General features: G+C 41.0%; 1 protein-coding gene across 1 annotated transcript in view; it reads right to left on the minus strand.

The window, feature by feature from the left end:
- VOPP1 (VOPP1 WW domain binding protein) overlaps positions 1-15637 on the minus strand; it is a 173887-nt gene that overhangs the window by 27828 nt on the left and 130422 nt on the right. The window contains exon 2 of the mRNA XM_082259830.1: positions 11646-11704. Coding sequence (XP_082115956.1) covers positions 11646-11704 — 59 coding nt within the window. The remainder of the gene's footprint in view (positions 1-11645; positions 11705-15637) is intronic.

The following is a 15637-nucleotide window of genomic DNA, read 5'->3' on the forward strand; positions in this document are numbered from 1 at the left end:
TTATTTTATCCTCTAGCCCTGGTGATAACTATGCTTACAAGCTTGCAGGAAAGAATCATGGGGTGGCTGTTTTTTTGTGTAAACAATGTGTAGTCACTCCTTAGCTGGTCTTTTCATTGCTGCCCAGTTTAGTGCTGACGGATATGGTCTGAGAAAATGTGAAAATCATGCACAGTGCTGGTAACAAAGCAATGCATTTTTTAAATCCTTATTTGCATTACGCATGCTACATTCTATATTACATAAAAAAGGCATCTAGTGAATCTGATTAAATATTAATTTTAACTCTCATCAATGTTTAGCATAGCCCTTTATAGCTCTGGCTGGTAGCCACATAATGATTGGAAAATCCAGTCCTACGTCAAATTCTTCCAGTATGGATGAATCAGGCGTACTGCGGCTGTACTGTATATCCTGTATCAGCACAAAATTCTTAACTATTTTTGCTGCTTCATGGTTACTTCTTAACCACTTACTGAGAGCCAAACATAGAAAAACATCCTGTCAGCAAGTGGTTTTAATGAGCTCCAGCCATATAATTTTTTACAGTCAGAGATTGGCTGTTCAGTAATAGTGATCTGGGTGGCTCTACAGTGGGCCTCTTTGTTAGCCCCCTTGTGATAGCAAACATTTCAATTAAAAAAAAAAAATAAATAAAAAAAAAGTGTAAAAAGTTTTTTTTTACTAAAAACAAATAAAAATAATTAATTTTTTTTTTTTTTTTTATAAAGCACCCCCTGCCACACCCACAATCCCCCAGGCATACAAGCAAATACAAACGTGCTCATAGGACCTGCACATGTATGTAAACAGCGATTATGTGAGGTATCGCCACGAATGCCAGAGTGAGAGCGATAATTCTAGGACCATCATTTACAATTAGCTCTACATTGATAACCTGTAAAGGCTTTTAAAGCATCACCTATGAAAGCTAATAGTAGTTTGTTAGCATTGCTTGGAATTTTACAGGCACATGCATTTTTGAGTCATGACATGTTTGGTATCCATTTACTTGGACGAAACATCATCTTTTTCCATATTTTACCAACAATGAGGTATTATATGGTGTTTGTGTGCGCTAAAATTCATTTTAGTGTATTTTTTCCTAAACAATTGTGTTTAATAAATGACTGTGCAAATATTGAACCAGTAACAAAAATTTGATATTTTAGTCAAAAGGTGGAGCCTGAGTCAGACTCTGACTTCAACATAACTTGGAAACTCCAACAGCAAGATGTCCTTGTTATGATGCCTGACTTTGTTTCTTTTCGCCTGGGATGTGTTGTTTTTGAGCACCACTTGTTACATTGTCCTTGCATTGTCCATGTTATACCATAATAAATCCAACAGGCAGAGTGGGACCCATTACCCGTTATACCAGTTTGACAAACTGGGTGCACAGACCCAGGAACTCGAACGCAGATATCTCACCAAGACCAAAAAGATATAGAAAACTGTGAGGTGGTTTAGGGCAGCCTATAGAGAAGTCAGTTTTTTTCATTTAACCAGCAGTGTGAAATTAAGTGTGGCTGTGGAAATCCTACCTGGTGAGCTATTGTATTCTGACAGCAGGGAGACTTCCCCGCCGTCAGAATACACTGATCAGCATCAGGGTTGATAGAGAGAAGAAAGCCGTCAGAATACACTGATCAGCATCAGGGTTGATAGAGAGAAGAAAATCCAACAGGTCGGTTGCACAGAAGTCAATCCATAGGTTGACTCTTGTACAACCTCAATGCCCATACATGGATCGAAAACCAGCTGGTCCCTGCTGAACTGACTGAATTTCGATTTATGCAAGACCGGTTAAAGTCTTTCTTTACTCCCTGTGTATATAGTAAGTGACTGACAGTGATTACTTGCAGGTGGTTTTACCAGTGAGATTGCATTACCAAAAACAGTTGAAGCAATCCTAGCTAAGGTTTACAGCCTATTATTACTTTTGCAAGTTGTACTGTATTACTAAATCCAAATTGGAAAGGAAAGGGTTATTCAAGGTAATTTATTGTGGTTTGGTATATAATATAACACTAAAAAAGAAAATGTCAAATTTTTTAGTCAATACATACAGTATCTCACAAAAGTGAGTACACCCCTCACATTTTTGTAAATATTTTGTTATACCTTTTCATGTGACAACACTGAAGAAATTCCACTTTGCTGCAATGTAAAGTAGTGAGTGTACAGCTTGAATAACAGTGTAAATTTTGTGTTCCCTCAAAATAACCTAACATATAGCCATCAATGTCTAAAGCGCTGGCAGCAAAAGTGAGTACACCCCTACGTGAAAATGCCTGAATTGGGCCCAATTAGCCATTTTCCCTCCCTGGTGTTATGTGACTCGCTAGTGTTAAAAGGCCCATAGTGTGAATGGGGAGCAGGTGTGCTAAATTTGGTGATATCACTCTGACGCTCTCAAACTGGTCACTGGAAGTTCAGCATGGCACTTCATGGCAAAGAACTCTCTGAGGATCTGAAAAAAAGAATTGTTGCTCTACATAATGATAACCTAGGCAATAAGAAGATTGCCATGACCCTGAAACTGAGCTGCAGCACGATGGCCAAGACCATACAGCAGTTTAACAGGACAGGTTCCACTCAGAACAGGCCTCGCCTGAGTTGAGTGCACGTGCTAGGCGTCATATCCAGAGGTTGTCTTTGGGAAATAGATCTATGAGTGCTGCCAGCATTGCTGCAGAGGTTGAATGGGTGCCGGGTCAGCCTGTCAGTGCTCAGACCATATGCCGCACACTGCATCAAATTGGTCTGCATGGCTGTCATTCCAGACAAAAGCCTCTTCTAAAGATGATGCACAAGAAAGCCCCCAAACAGTTTGCTGAAGACAAGCAGACTAAGGACATTACTGGATCCATGTCCTGTGGTCTGATGAGACCAAGATAAACTTATTTGGTTCAGATGGTGTCAGGTGTGTGTGGCAGCAACCAGGTGAGGGGTACAAATACAAGTGTGTCTTGCCTACAGTCAAGCATAGTGGTGGGAGTGTCATGGTCTGGGGCTGCATGAGTGCTGCCAGCACTGGGGAGCTACAGTTCATTGAGGGAACCATGAATGCCAACATGTACTGTGACATACTGAAGCAGAGCATGATCCCCTCTTTTCGGAGACTGGGCTGCAGGGCAGTTTTCCAACATTATAATGACCCCAAAACAGACCTTCAAGAGACCACTGCTTTGCTAAAAAAGCTGAGGGTAAAGGTGATAGACTGGCCAAGCATGTATCCAGACCTAAACCCTATTGAGCATCTGTGGGGCATCCTCAAACAGAAGGTAGAGGAGCTCAAGGTCTCTAACATCCACCAGCTCCGTGATGTCGTCATGCAGGAGTGGAAGAGGGCTCCAGTGGCAACGTGTGAAGCTCTGGTGAACTCCATGCCCAAGAGGGTTAAGGCAGGGCTGGAAAATAATGGTGGCCACACAAACTAAAGACACTTTGGGCCCAATTTGGACATTTTAACTTAGGGGTGTACTCACTTTTGTTTCTAGCGGTTTAATGGCTGTGTGTTGAGTTATTTTGAGGGGACAGCAAATATACACTGTTATACAAGCTGTGCACTCACTACTTTACATTGTAGCAAAGTGTCATTTCTTCTCATGTTAGCGTAGCGGACCGTGGCAAAATATTTATAAATATGTAAGGGGGTACTTACTTTTGTGAGATACTGTATTTAATAATCCTTATGGATATTCTGCATTCTCATATCCACCCAGCAGGTGGAACTTAAAAGCCCATTTAGACTTATGAGGTCTGCTGCAATTCATCAATGCACTTTTGTTAGTGTGTTATGTTGTGTGTTAATGGTACAGTACACTGCATTAGGGCAGCTAATTCATTATGAATTGGCTGCCAACGCATCACAGAAGACCAGAAAATATACGGTTTTCATTCACAGTTCAGACTAATACGTAGGTAGTGATGGACTGCTGTGTGTGATGCGTTGGCCACTACTGTATTCTAACATATATCAAAAAATATAACATTCCACTGGGTGTCTTCTGACAATTGCCACCTGGCTGTCAGTACAAATGTATATGTACAGGTTTATTACATTGTTCAGCAGTTTGGTTCCTTTTTATGCAATAAAACACACTGTATATTTTTGCTGTGTTTAAGAAACATGTCTAAACTATCATTATTAACATTTTTTCCGTGTAAGTAAAGTGATTCTATCATCAAAACAAAGACATATTCACCCTTTTTTCATATAGATAGAGATATATATATATATATCCAATTTCACAACCATTTAAAACTAAAAATGCGGTTGCTTTACCAAAGGAATGTAAATTTAGAATAAAGCTGTGGCCATCCTATCCATACAGAGCATTGGCAGGTCATTCTGGGTGCCAGGTTAGGCACCATACATTTATAAGTGCAATCTTAATTACTTTTTGATGTGGTTTTTAATAAATGGTAATACCCTATGAGACTTTTCTTGGCTTCCTCTCTTTCTATGAGTGATGTGGATCAGAGAGTATCCTGTGGATGATGGCATAATACACAGCAGGACTCGCTGACTGAGCTATAGCCAAATGATGGCTACAGCGTGGACGGCTAGTTCTGGGAGGTGCTGTCATTTTACAGCACCCCATGATCACGCCTGCTGCGTGACCACAACAGGGCGTGGGCGGTGACCTCTGTGATCACAGTGTCCAGGGGCCAATCAGCGGCTCTTTACCACATGATCAGCTGTGTCTAATCACAGCTAATCACGGATGTTATCAGAGAGCATGAGGGGAGGAGAGCTGATAACCGGCTTCTCTAAAAGGGACATCTACACTGATAATCAGGGCACTGATTATCAGTGTTCTGATTATCAGTCCAGTCCCAACAGTGCCCACCAGTGCTGCCAATGTGGGCACTGGTGATTAAGCACAAGATGTATGTTTGAAACGCGTCTACGTGACCCTATATTGGTGTCTTTGGTGTCATCACTTTGTCAGCACTTTGGAAATTAAAGGCAATTGGAATTCCTGGATGTGCGGCCGTTTATTTTCTTACAATGTGTACCCACCAGTGCTGTCAATCAGTGCCTACCAGTGTTGCCAATTAGTGCCCATCAGTGCCTCCTCATTAGTGTCACCTATCAGTGCTGCTTATCAGTGCCCATCAATGCTGCCTATTAATGCCCATCAGTGCCGCCTATCAATGCCACCTATCAGTTACCATCAGTTCCACCTATCAGTGGCCATTAGTGCCGCCTATCAGTGCAGCCTCATCAATGCCCACCAGTGCCTCCTAATCAGTGCCCACAAGTACTGCCTCATCAGTGCCCATTAGTGCAGCCTATCAGTGACCATCAATGCCCATCAGTGCCGCCTCATCAGTGCCCATCAGTGCAGCCTCATCAGCGCACATCAGTAAAGGAGAAAAAAATAACTGTTTCTAAATTTTATAACAAACTATGAAAAAGGTTTTTTTTTTTTTTTAAATTTTTGGTTTTCATTTATTTAACAAAAAATAAAAAACCCAGTACTGAATAAATACGAAAGCTAAGAAAGCTCTATTTGTGTGGAAAAAAAACTATAAAAATTTTGTTTGGGTTAAGTGTTGCATGGCCGCCCAATTGTCATTCAAGTGACAGTGATGAAAGCTGAAAATTGGCCTGGGCTGGAAGGGGGTAAAAGTGCCCTGTAGGCAAGTGGTTTACTGAACTCCCTCCATATAAGCTTAAGGAGTCAACAACTTCTGGTAAGTCTTGTCCCTATAGGGAACACTGGGGGATACACAGATTGGAGGAGATTGGAGTAAATTTGCAAAGAGCACAAATCACTTTATTTCAAGAAGAACTGCACATACTGTAAATCTGCACTTTAATTGCGCGCTATTACACTTTGGTTGGAATACATCAGTACTAAGCTTTTTACCCTGGAATTTGGCCTTAATTGATATATGATTTTTTTATGGTTGTATGATGGTTTACATTAGCTGATGTAATTAAATGTTACACATTGTTAGGGTGAGCGCACCTTTATTCTAATTTTACATGTACTATTTGGTATGTGGAATTAAAATATACCATTAAGGCAGCAGCTGCTCAAGTTTTTTCCCAATTTATTACTTCGCACAATTTATTGGTATAAATAGTGTAAAACACATTTTATAGGAACAACTTGATTTGCCTAACTGTTGCGTGGATATTTTTTATTTCCACACTTTACTAAAGGAATATTCAATTTGAAAGTGAATGTTCAGCTAGTTTAGTAAATGGGGGACAGCAATATTCACTTTAATGTATTGTGAAAAAAAAAAAAATCTTGTTTTTTTTTTTTTTGTTTTTTTGCATATACCTTGCACATGCTGGGGTATTCAAAGTGAACACAGCTTAAAATAGATATAAAGGCAAAAGGTATTTGTACCTTAATGCAGAAAATGCATTAAGGTAAAATAGCTTTCAAATGCTGTTCCCTCCAGCACCCCCTTAAACTCTTAGCTGAACCCAATCTTGATCCAGCACTGTAAACGGGGCCAAGCTGGGCTATATGTATCTATGGACGCACACAGCCTGGCTTGGAATCAAGGTTGCCTGAGTGCCCCCATAGCAAGCGACTTGCTAAGGTGTCACTCAGAGAAGTAGGGGAGCCAAGATTGCCAGCGGATGACCCCAAAAGAGAAGGTTCAGAACCACTCTGTGCAAAACATTTGCACAGAGTAGGTGAGTATACAATGTTTAATATTTTCAGAAAAAAAAAAGCTTTACAACCACTTTAATCTATTTAATTATTTTAGCGTGAATGTTCAATTTTCAAAGTCAACTTTCCCCTTCTTTGGTAATTTAACTATGTCTCCTTCATAGAACAACTACAATATGTTTCATGAAATAACTAGAATAACATTCAGGATGTCCGCTTTTAAATGTTTCTGATGCCCAGGAATGCAGCCAACCAAAAAAATAAGCTTGATAACCTGCCAAACAATCAGGCTGTACCTACAGAGAAAGGATAAAAGCAGAATAATAGTGCCAGCTCAGCAACCATACATCTACAAAGTCACAAGGTCTGAATATAATTTTCAAAGGCAGTCTTAGTAAAGTATACTAAATAAGTGTAGTGTAACAAGTAAAAGTGAATGTAGCCAAAAATGCATTTATGAAAAGGACATGTTTTTGCCATATGTGCTGGAAAAAAAACACTAAAATACACAATCTGCCTATGTCACATCCCTCTTTTACAAAATGCTGGAATATTACAGCACTAACAGAAAAAGATGCAAAAAACAAGTAAATTATGGTACAAAGTAGAGGTGTGTGTGTGTGTGAGTGGGGGGGGGGGGGGGGGTGTTTTTTGAGGAATAGACTTATTTAATGAGAGAAAAAAAATGTTTTAGGAAACAGTTTAAAAAAAAAAAAAACAACACTAAGATTCTGTCTGCAGCTGTCCCAAAAAAGGATTAGAAACCTCAGGATCTGTGTGAACAAGGAGTGGGAAGCGCCACCATCTAAGTGCAGTTAATCTAAAACCAAGTAAAACCAAGGATGAATAAAGGTTTCACTCACATTTAGTGGAAGTGTTAAAAGCATGTATCCTGATGGAAGGTATGTAGAGCTCAGCAAGGTTGTGGCTGAGTCTTTGAGATCAGGCTGTAGGAGCTGCTGGAAGAAGACGTCTGTCTGGCTGTGAAGGTGCAGGTCAGCCACAAGGTGGCGATGGCAGGAGTCTGTGATGGTCAATTGAAATGATGCACTGAGGGGGTGGGGGGTCCAGTCGACAGGCTGAAGTGACTCCGCTGATGGAGACGCTGTGAATGGCCATGCCCCCACGCTTCCCACGTCTTTCTCTTGGAACTTGCAATTACTGCCACCCCTCTGGCTCTTTTCTCGGTTCACTTCCGGACATCAGCTCTGCCTTCTCAGCCTGCTGACAGGACAACCATCACTGCACTGCACCCTGCCAGCGGATCGTCACAGAGAAAGAGATGTACACTGCTCAGGCAGTTTGGAACTTCACAGCCAGCCTTGGGTGCAGGACCTCGGATCGCCACCGCAGACAGGATACAAGAGAAATGGCCGCACATCAGGCGATAGCTCACGATGAAAGGCTTTATTAAACAAGGATGCAAGGTACAGCAAAATGGATGGTAGACATGTTTCACATGACTCACAGCGTGCTTGTTCACTACTGCCGATCATCACGGACTCCTGCAGCCTCTGCCTTATGGCTGACTGGCCACCATTCACAGCGTCTACATCGGCATCTCCATCATTTCTGAACTAATTTGTTTTGGGGCTGTTTTTCAGCATATGGTACTGGCAAACTTCATATCATTGAAGGAAGGATGAATGAAAAAAATGTACCAAGACATTCTAGATAAAAATCTACTCCCATCTACCAGGATGATGAAGATGGAAAGAGGGTGGACATTTTAGCAAGACAATAATCCCAAACACAAAGCCAAGGAAACTCTAAATTTGTTTCAAGGAAATAAAATAAAGCTGCTAGAATGGCCCAGCCAATCGCCTGACCTGAATCCAATAGAAATGATATGGAAATAACTAAAGATCTAAGTTCATAGAAGAGGCCCACGGAACATTCAAGATTTGAAGACTGTGTGGAAGAATGGGCCAAAATCACAACCGAGCAACTCGTTTCTCCATACAGAAGGGATCTTGAAGCAGTCAATACCAACAAAGGATTTTGTACGAAGTATTAAATACATTTCAGTTAGCATGTTCAATACTTTTTCCCTGTGTCATTCCATTTTATTATACCTAACTTAATTTCTGAACTTATTTGATTTGATTTCTTTAAATGTATGGATTGCATAGGTTGTTACGGACATGTGTTGAAAATGTCATGTCAAAAGCACCTTTAGAAATATATTTACCTAGAAAGAAAAAGGGTGACGTGTCCAATACTTATTTTACACGCTGTATACAGTATGAATATGTGTATATATATATAGATAGATATATATAGATCTATTTATATATATATATATATATATATATATATATATATGTATATATATATAGATCTATCTAGATAGATAGATAGATAGATAGATAGATAGATAGATAGATAGATAGATAGATAGATAGATAGATAGATAGATAGATAGATAGATAGATAGATAGATAGATAGATATAGATATATACACTTCAACAGTTGGTATCTATGCCATTTTTGTAAACCTTGAATTGAATTATGGCAGCAATGTGTAGTAATATGTTTCCTCTTAAGATGTCAGTAGTCCCTCCATTGTAGATGTCATCATGTTACCGGCCATTCATGCGGTTTATGCGGATGAGTAGGGATGATCGAACTTTTGAAAAGTTTGGTTCGACCAGAACACCCGAACTACCCGAAAGTTTGGCCCGGATTTCAGAACCCCATTAAAAATAATGGGACCCGAACTTTGGTAATCAAAAAACACAATTTTGAAGCCCTAAAACCCAATAAATGCCCCTAAAAAGTGCCTAGGGTTCTGGGTCATGCCCCAGGGACTATTAATCACACAAAAAAAAAGTTCTTAAAATTGTCATTTTTGATAGAGAGCCAATTATTGAAAAAATTATTGAAAAAAAAATGAGATTTCTTTGGATTTAGTGCCTGGGGGGTCTAAAAAGTGTACCTGTGAAGTTTCAGCTCTGTAGCATGTCCAGAACCAGAAAAAAAAAGTTTGTTTGTATTAGAATTGCAATAGAACAGAATAGTGGCTCCGCTATTTTCACACCCGACTTTTTGTTGCAGACGTTTATAGGGCTTTTTTGTGGACGTGTTTGGAGGCAGGCATGACATCTGAACTTGTGTATAGGGGTATATATACACACACACACATGTATGTATATATACACATACACATATATAGGTGTGAAAGTAGCAGAACCCTATGGCTGCGCTAATGAAATTATTAACACCCATAGGGCTTCACTCCTTTCACACCTATATGTGTGTATGTGTATAAATACATATAAGTGTGTGTGTATATATACCCCTATACACAAGTTCAGATGTTATGCCTGCCTCCAAAGACGCCCAAAAAATGCCCAAAAAAAAGCCTGCTACAAAAACGCCCAGGTGTGTTGTTGCAGGCGTTTTTTTTGGGCATTTTTTTGGGAGTCTTTGGAGGCAGGCATAACATCTGAACTTGTGTATAGGGGTATATATACACACACACTTATATGTATTTATACACATACACACATATAGGTGTGAAAGGAGCGAAGCCCTATGGGTGTTAATAATTTCATTAGCGCAGCCATAGGGTTCTTCTACTTTCACACCTATATATGTGTATGTGTATATATATACATACATGTGTGTGTGTATATATACCCCTACACAGAAGTTCAGATGTCATGCCTGCCTCCACAGACGTCCACAAAAAAGCCCAATAAAATGCCTGCAACAAAACGGCCAGGTGTGACAGGAGCGAAGCCACTATCCTGTTCTATAGCAGATCTAATAGAAACGATCTTTTTGCTATGGCTTTCTATGGCGGTCACCCTGACATGGAAGGGTTTGGTCACCCTGCCATAGCAGTCAGAGTCAGTTAACCCTACACTACACTACAGTCCCCTGACACTTAACACTTTCCCTACAGAAACGACATTATTAAATCTAACTATAGTGGAAAATAGTACCCTAACTACACAAGATATCCCTTTCCTCACACTAATAATTGCTAAATGACAGTTTGAAGCAGGAGTAACAGAACTGCTTCCTCTCTTTTCCACAGCCCCAGTATTAAAGTGCTAGAGATTTGGTGGGGCTATCTTATATACTGGGGGGCGTATTCACTACTGATTGGCCTCTGGACCCCCTAGTCACTCCAATCACATTTTACTGATGGTTCAGGTCCAATCACGGGCTTTTAAAGCCCAGTTCCTGTCCCATTGCATTTTGGTCGGTTCTGGTTGCCGAAATCCGAACTTTTTCAGCAAAAAGTTTGAAATTCAGCCGAATTTCGAACAGTCAATGTTCGGGTCGAACCGATGGTCAACCCGAACCGTTCGATCATCCCTACGGATGAGCAATTTTACTTCAAGCAAGATGGCGCACCACCTCACTACCACCGGGACGTGAGAGCCTATCTTGATGATATTCTGCCAGGACGTTGGAGAGGACATAGAAGTTCTGTTGAATTCCCTCCACGTTCCCCAGACCTAACACTCCTTGATTTTTATCTGTGGAGAACACTAAAGGATGTGGTGTACCACAGAAAACCACCTACACTGACTGCACTACGGCAGGAAATGGAAACATCATGCAAAGCAATTCCTGTGGACACTCTAATTATTGTTCACACAGTAATTAGCCGAAATCAAACGTTTCTGGATGCTAATGCTGACCACTTTGAGCAGCTAATGTGATTGCATTATTCAAACATAACTTACAGCTATAGATCTAGTAATAAAATAATAATATACATTATATAGCAGAAGGGGGCAACTGTGGCCTTCTAGCTGTTGTGGAACTACATGTCCCATGAGGCATTGCGAAACCGACAGAGGCATGATGGGACTATTAGCTCCGCTACAGCTGGAGGGACACAGTTGCCCACCCCTGGATAGTAATTCAAGGGTGGAAGATGCATAAAGACAAAAAGAAAATAGTAGTAGCAGTGACATTTTAAATGTGCTAAAATCCTTTTTAAAAACACTAGGGAAAGAGAAAAACACACTTACATGTAATATGATGGATATAAACCTTCAAAGTACCAGCAATGTTTTTTGGCTTCTGTGCACTGAAGAAAAAAACAAAATATGACAAAATTATTAAGTGACTACATTGCATAAAACACCTAAGACTATTCAGAATATAACAAATATATATTTTTTAATACATTTTTTATATATTTTTTTCAGAATGGAAGAATAAAGGAAAATGTACTATTTCTTGCAGTTCACACTACATATCTGTTTTCATGGCTGCCATTATATAGTATTAGTCACTGAATTACATAAAGGATTTTATGGAAAATAATTAGTCATTTGGATTATTTTCTGTTGATTTGTTGCACTTTCAACCATTAAGGATCTTTACCATTTCTGTATTTTGTGGTTTTCTTTAGTAATATATTCTCTCGTACAAAGCTTTCTGTTTTTTTTATATCTCTCTCTCTCGAGAGGCTCTTAAATAAAATATACAGTACATGCCACATCTAGTTTACTTGACACTTAAAATGAGTAGAATGGAGTGCTATTTTGTCTTTTTAAAAGGAACCTTTAGGAATCAGATACCTTTCAGCTATTTGAGATGGGAGTGCACTATTTACGCTTGATAGGTTAAAACACATGTGTCAAACACAAGGCCCGCAGGCCGAATCCGGCCCTCCAGTTCATTTCATGTGGCCCACGCACCTCACCTGCAGCTGCAGGAGAGCTCCAGCCCTACTCTGGTCCTCCTCTAGACCATGTACTTTCTGCTTTCCAGAAAGGCCTCCAGCTTCTTCCCAGCAGCAGCATGAGGTAAGGGGGGTGCACAATGATGTAAGGGAGGGTGGGGAAGTCAACTTCTGATGGTGGGGAGGCTCTTGACATCTTATGTAAAGGTAGGGGATGCTCTGGACATCTAGTCTTACAGATACAATTGGCCCTTGGTGGGGAGGCTCTTGACGTCCTATGTAAGGGTAGGGGATGCTCTGAATGTCTAGTCTTACAGATACAACTGGCCCTTTTGAGGGTAATCATAATGCTGGTGCGGCCCACAATTAAATTGAGTTTGACACCCCTGGGTTAAAAGATAAATTTACACTGCCTAATGCATTCTTCTTCCAGTTCCTGCAACTCCGAAACGCCTATGCAGTGCAATTTGGGTCCTCCTTGTTTAAACTGGAGCAGGACCATTTGGAGGTTCTCCTCCGGGATGATGCTCTCAAAAAACCACTTTCTGTGATCTACAAGTCACTACTTCCCTCCGTTTATGTGAGCCTAGATGCCCTACTAACTGCCTGGCATTCAGAGGAGCAGGACTTGGACAATGAAGACTGGGAAGATCTCTGGGGCAGCCCATTTCAAGCACTAATATTGACTAAAATCCAATTTAAAATAGGGCACAGAATTTATTTTACACCACAATGACTACATAGTATATACCCTAATTCCTCTTCTTACTGTTAGAGATGCTCTAGTGACCCTGCTGGATTTGCCCATATCTTTTGGGAGTGCCCTCAGATTAGTAGGTACTGGCGGGAAGTGACTCAGTTTATATCTACTAACTACTATACAGGTCCCTGTATAAGTTGGTGTTTGCCTCCTGGGGTTAGCTGACTCTCTGGCCGTTAGTAGGGTGATGCGTACTCTTTTGGGTCTCTTATTATTTTATGCGAGGAAAGTGATAGTGCTCAAGTGGAAATCAGACACAGCCCCTAATCTGCCCTTCTGGAAGCATTTAATCAATAAGGTTGTACCCCAATACAAAGCTACTTATTTTTCCCAGGGTTGCCCTAGGAAATTTGAGAAGGTCTGGCACTTGTGGACAGATTAGGAGTGTACAACAGATGATCAGGAGTCCACAGACTGAATTAATTTCCCCTATAAGGTTTAGTTTATATGAACAAATGTATTTCTCTGCAGGGACTCACATTACAGGTAGGATTCTAAACACAAGTTATTATTCTTCCGATACATTATCCTGATGGTTGAGATGGAACAGGAATCTTCTTATAATTAATCAACCCTTGAAGTGATTTTATAAGAGAATGACAGATCGAGGTGTATGGAAGGTGTGTTGTTTATTTCCCCCCCTTTTTCTTTTTTTTCGAGTTCTATAAAAGAAGTTGTTATTAGTAGTTCTATGTTTTATGTGTAGCACCCTACAGGTAGGTGTTAGGTAAAGTATAGTGGGCATTGGCTGCCTAACAGCAGGGCCATGATTTCAGCTGGCTGTCATGTCTCCCAGGTGTGTCTGCTGAGAGGAGAGTCTCCCCACTGGCTCCATGAGAGGATTCTCATTGGGCAGTGGAGGAACCCCAATCAGAGACACACTCAGGCCTGTATCTACCCCAGAAAGCAGATTCTGCCGCAGAGGAATCTGGGAATGGGTATAAGCTCTGAAGGAAAGCATGAGGCAGTGTCTTTGGCGGGAAGCAGAGTCCCAGGAGGGAGAGTACGGCTGTCTCTCCTCCTGTCAGAGGAAGCGGGTGTCCCGGGTGGCAGTCTAGGAATCCAAAGAGCGTGGAGTTGAGCTGCAGAGGGGATCCGGTGTGCCGAGAACCAGCGGAGAGAGAGAGGGGTCCAATTCCAGGAAAGCCTACAAAGGTCGTGAGTACTGTGGATTGCCCCTGGGGGTCTGCCTAGTGTCAGAGAGGACCACTCCGGAGAAGGTTCTAGGGATCCAGGAGTCAGCTAACTGTTAAAGGGGGTGCCTAGTCAGAGGAACCTGAAGTATGAGAGGGGGTACCTAGTCAGAGGACCCTGAAGTATGAGAGGGGGTACCTGCAGTTTGGGCCCTGAAGAGTCAGTGTACAGTGTGAAGTGTACAAAGTTGAGAGTTGCAGCAGCACAAGGAGTGACAACCAGCAGCCAGTGAAGGGTTAGAGGGAGCTGTTCAGTGACTTTTGAGCTACACCAAGTATCAGGAGTCAAGAGGTCTACAGTCCTGGAGCTTCTGAGCTAACAATCCAAGTTAAAGTCGAGGTTTCAGCACTAATTCACTCAAGCAGCATTTGAAGCGCCAGGAAGCGCTGGTCGGCATTCAGCTGGCACCAAAGCAGCGTTAGTGAGCATTTTCCCAGCAAGTCCCAGTTAAGCCTAGAAGAGCCAGAGGAGTATCCCACTCATTCCCTTCTCCCATCCCCTAAATACAATAAAACAAAACAAACCAAAGATGCCGGAATGGTCATTGTCTCAGTTCACAACTCAAATGTGTTGGAAGTGTTACCGGTACTGATAGCAGACCCACCTCAGGCCCCAGGCCTGGAAACATTGCTACATATGTATTAGCTGGGAATGCCCAAAGACTATGTTTTGTACCTATACATCTAAATTTTACAATAAAAATAGATTTTCAACAATAAAAAGGACCCTTGCTCGCTGGGATTGTGTGATACAATTTCTTTCAATTAAGATGCAAAAACCATAAATACAGTTTTTAGGAATATTATGGATCTAGTGGGAAAAGCTATTGATATCAATTTACATTACCAAGAAAAATAAACTTTCTAAGCCAGTCTGAGTCAAGGACACAAAATCATATTTTCTGGTATTGCTCATTACTGATGCCCATAGATCAACTCTTCAGTAGATCTAGGGATGAAACCCATTAGCTATGTACTTCACGTTAACAAGGTTCCAATGGAATAATTTAAAGACCGACCATACATTGATCGATTAATCAACTTGGTACATTCACCCCGCCCATTAACGGTTCAAATCTTGGCCTGTTCCCGCTGAACCAGCCGAGATTCTAAGCATGTATGGCCGGTATAAGTCTTCCTTGACCATCCACCTGGTATACGCAGCCTGTGTCTTTATCCCCACACTGTGGAAACATATTGTACCCTCTAAAACCCCTGATGTTTTACGTTACAGAAGGAAATTGAGGACACAGAGCCTTCAACTGCCTTTTCCACTGCCCCCAGCACGTAATACTAAACACAGAAGTGCTCAGTCCTTTACATGTATATGTTCATTCACAAATGGAAGATATAGTAACTATGTTATTCATGCTTACTATT

The sequence above is a fragment of the Pelophylax lessonae genome (assembly GCF_965119305.1).
Source record: "Pelophylax lessonae genome assembly, chromosome: 5".
NCBI lineage: Eukaryota > Metazoa > Chordata > Amphibia > Anura > Ranidae > Pelophylax > Pelophylax lessonae.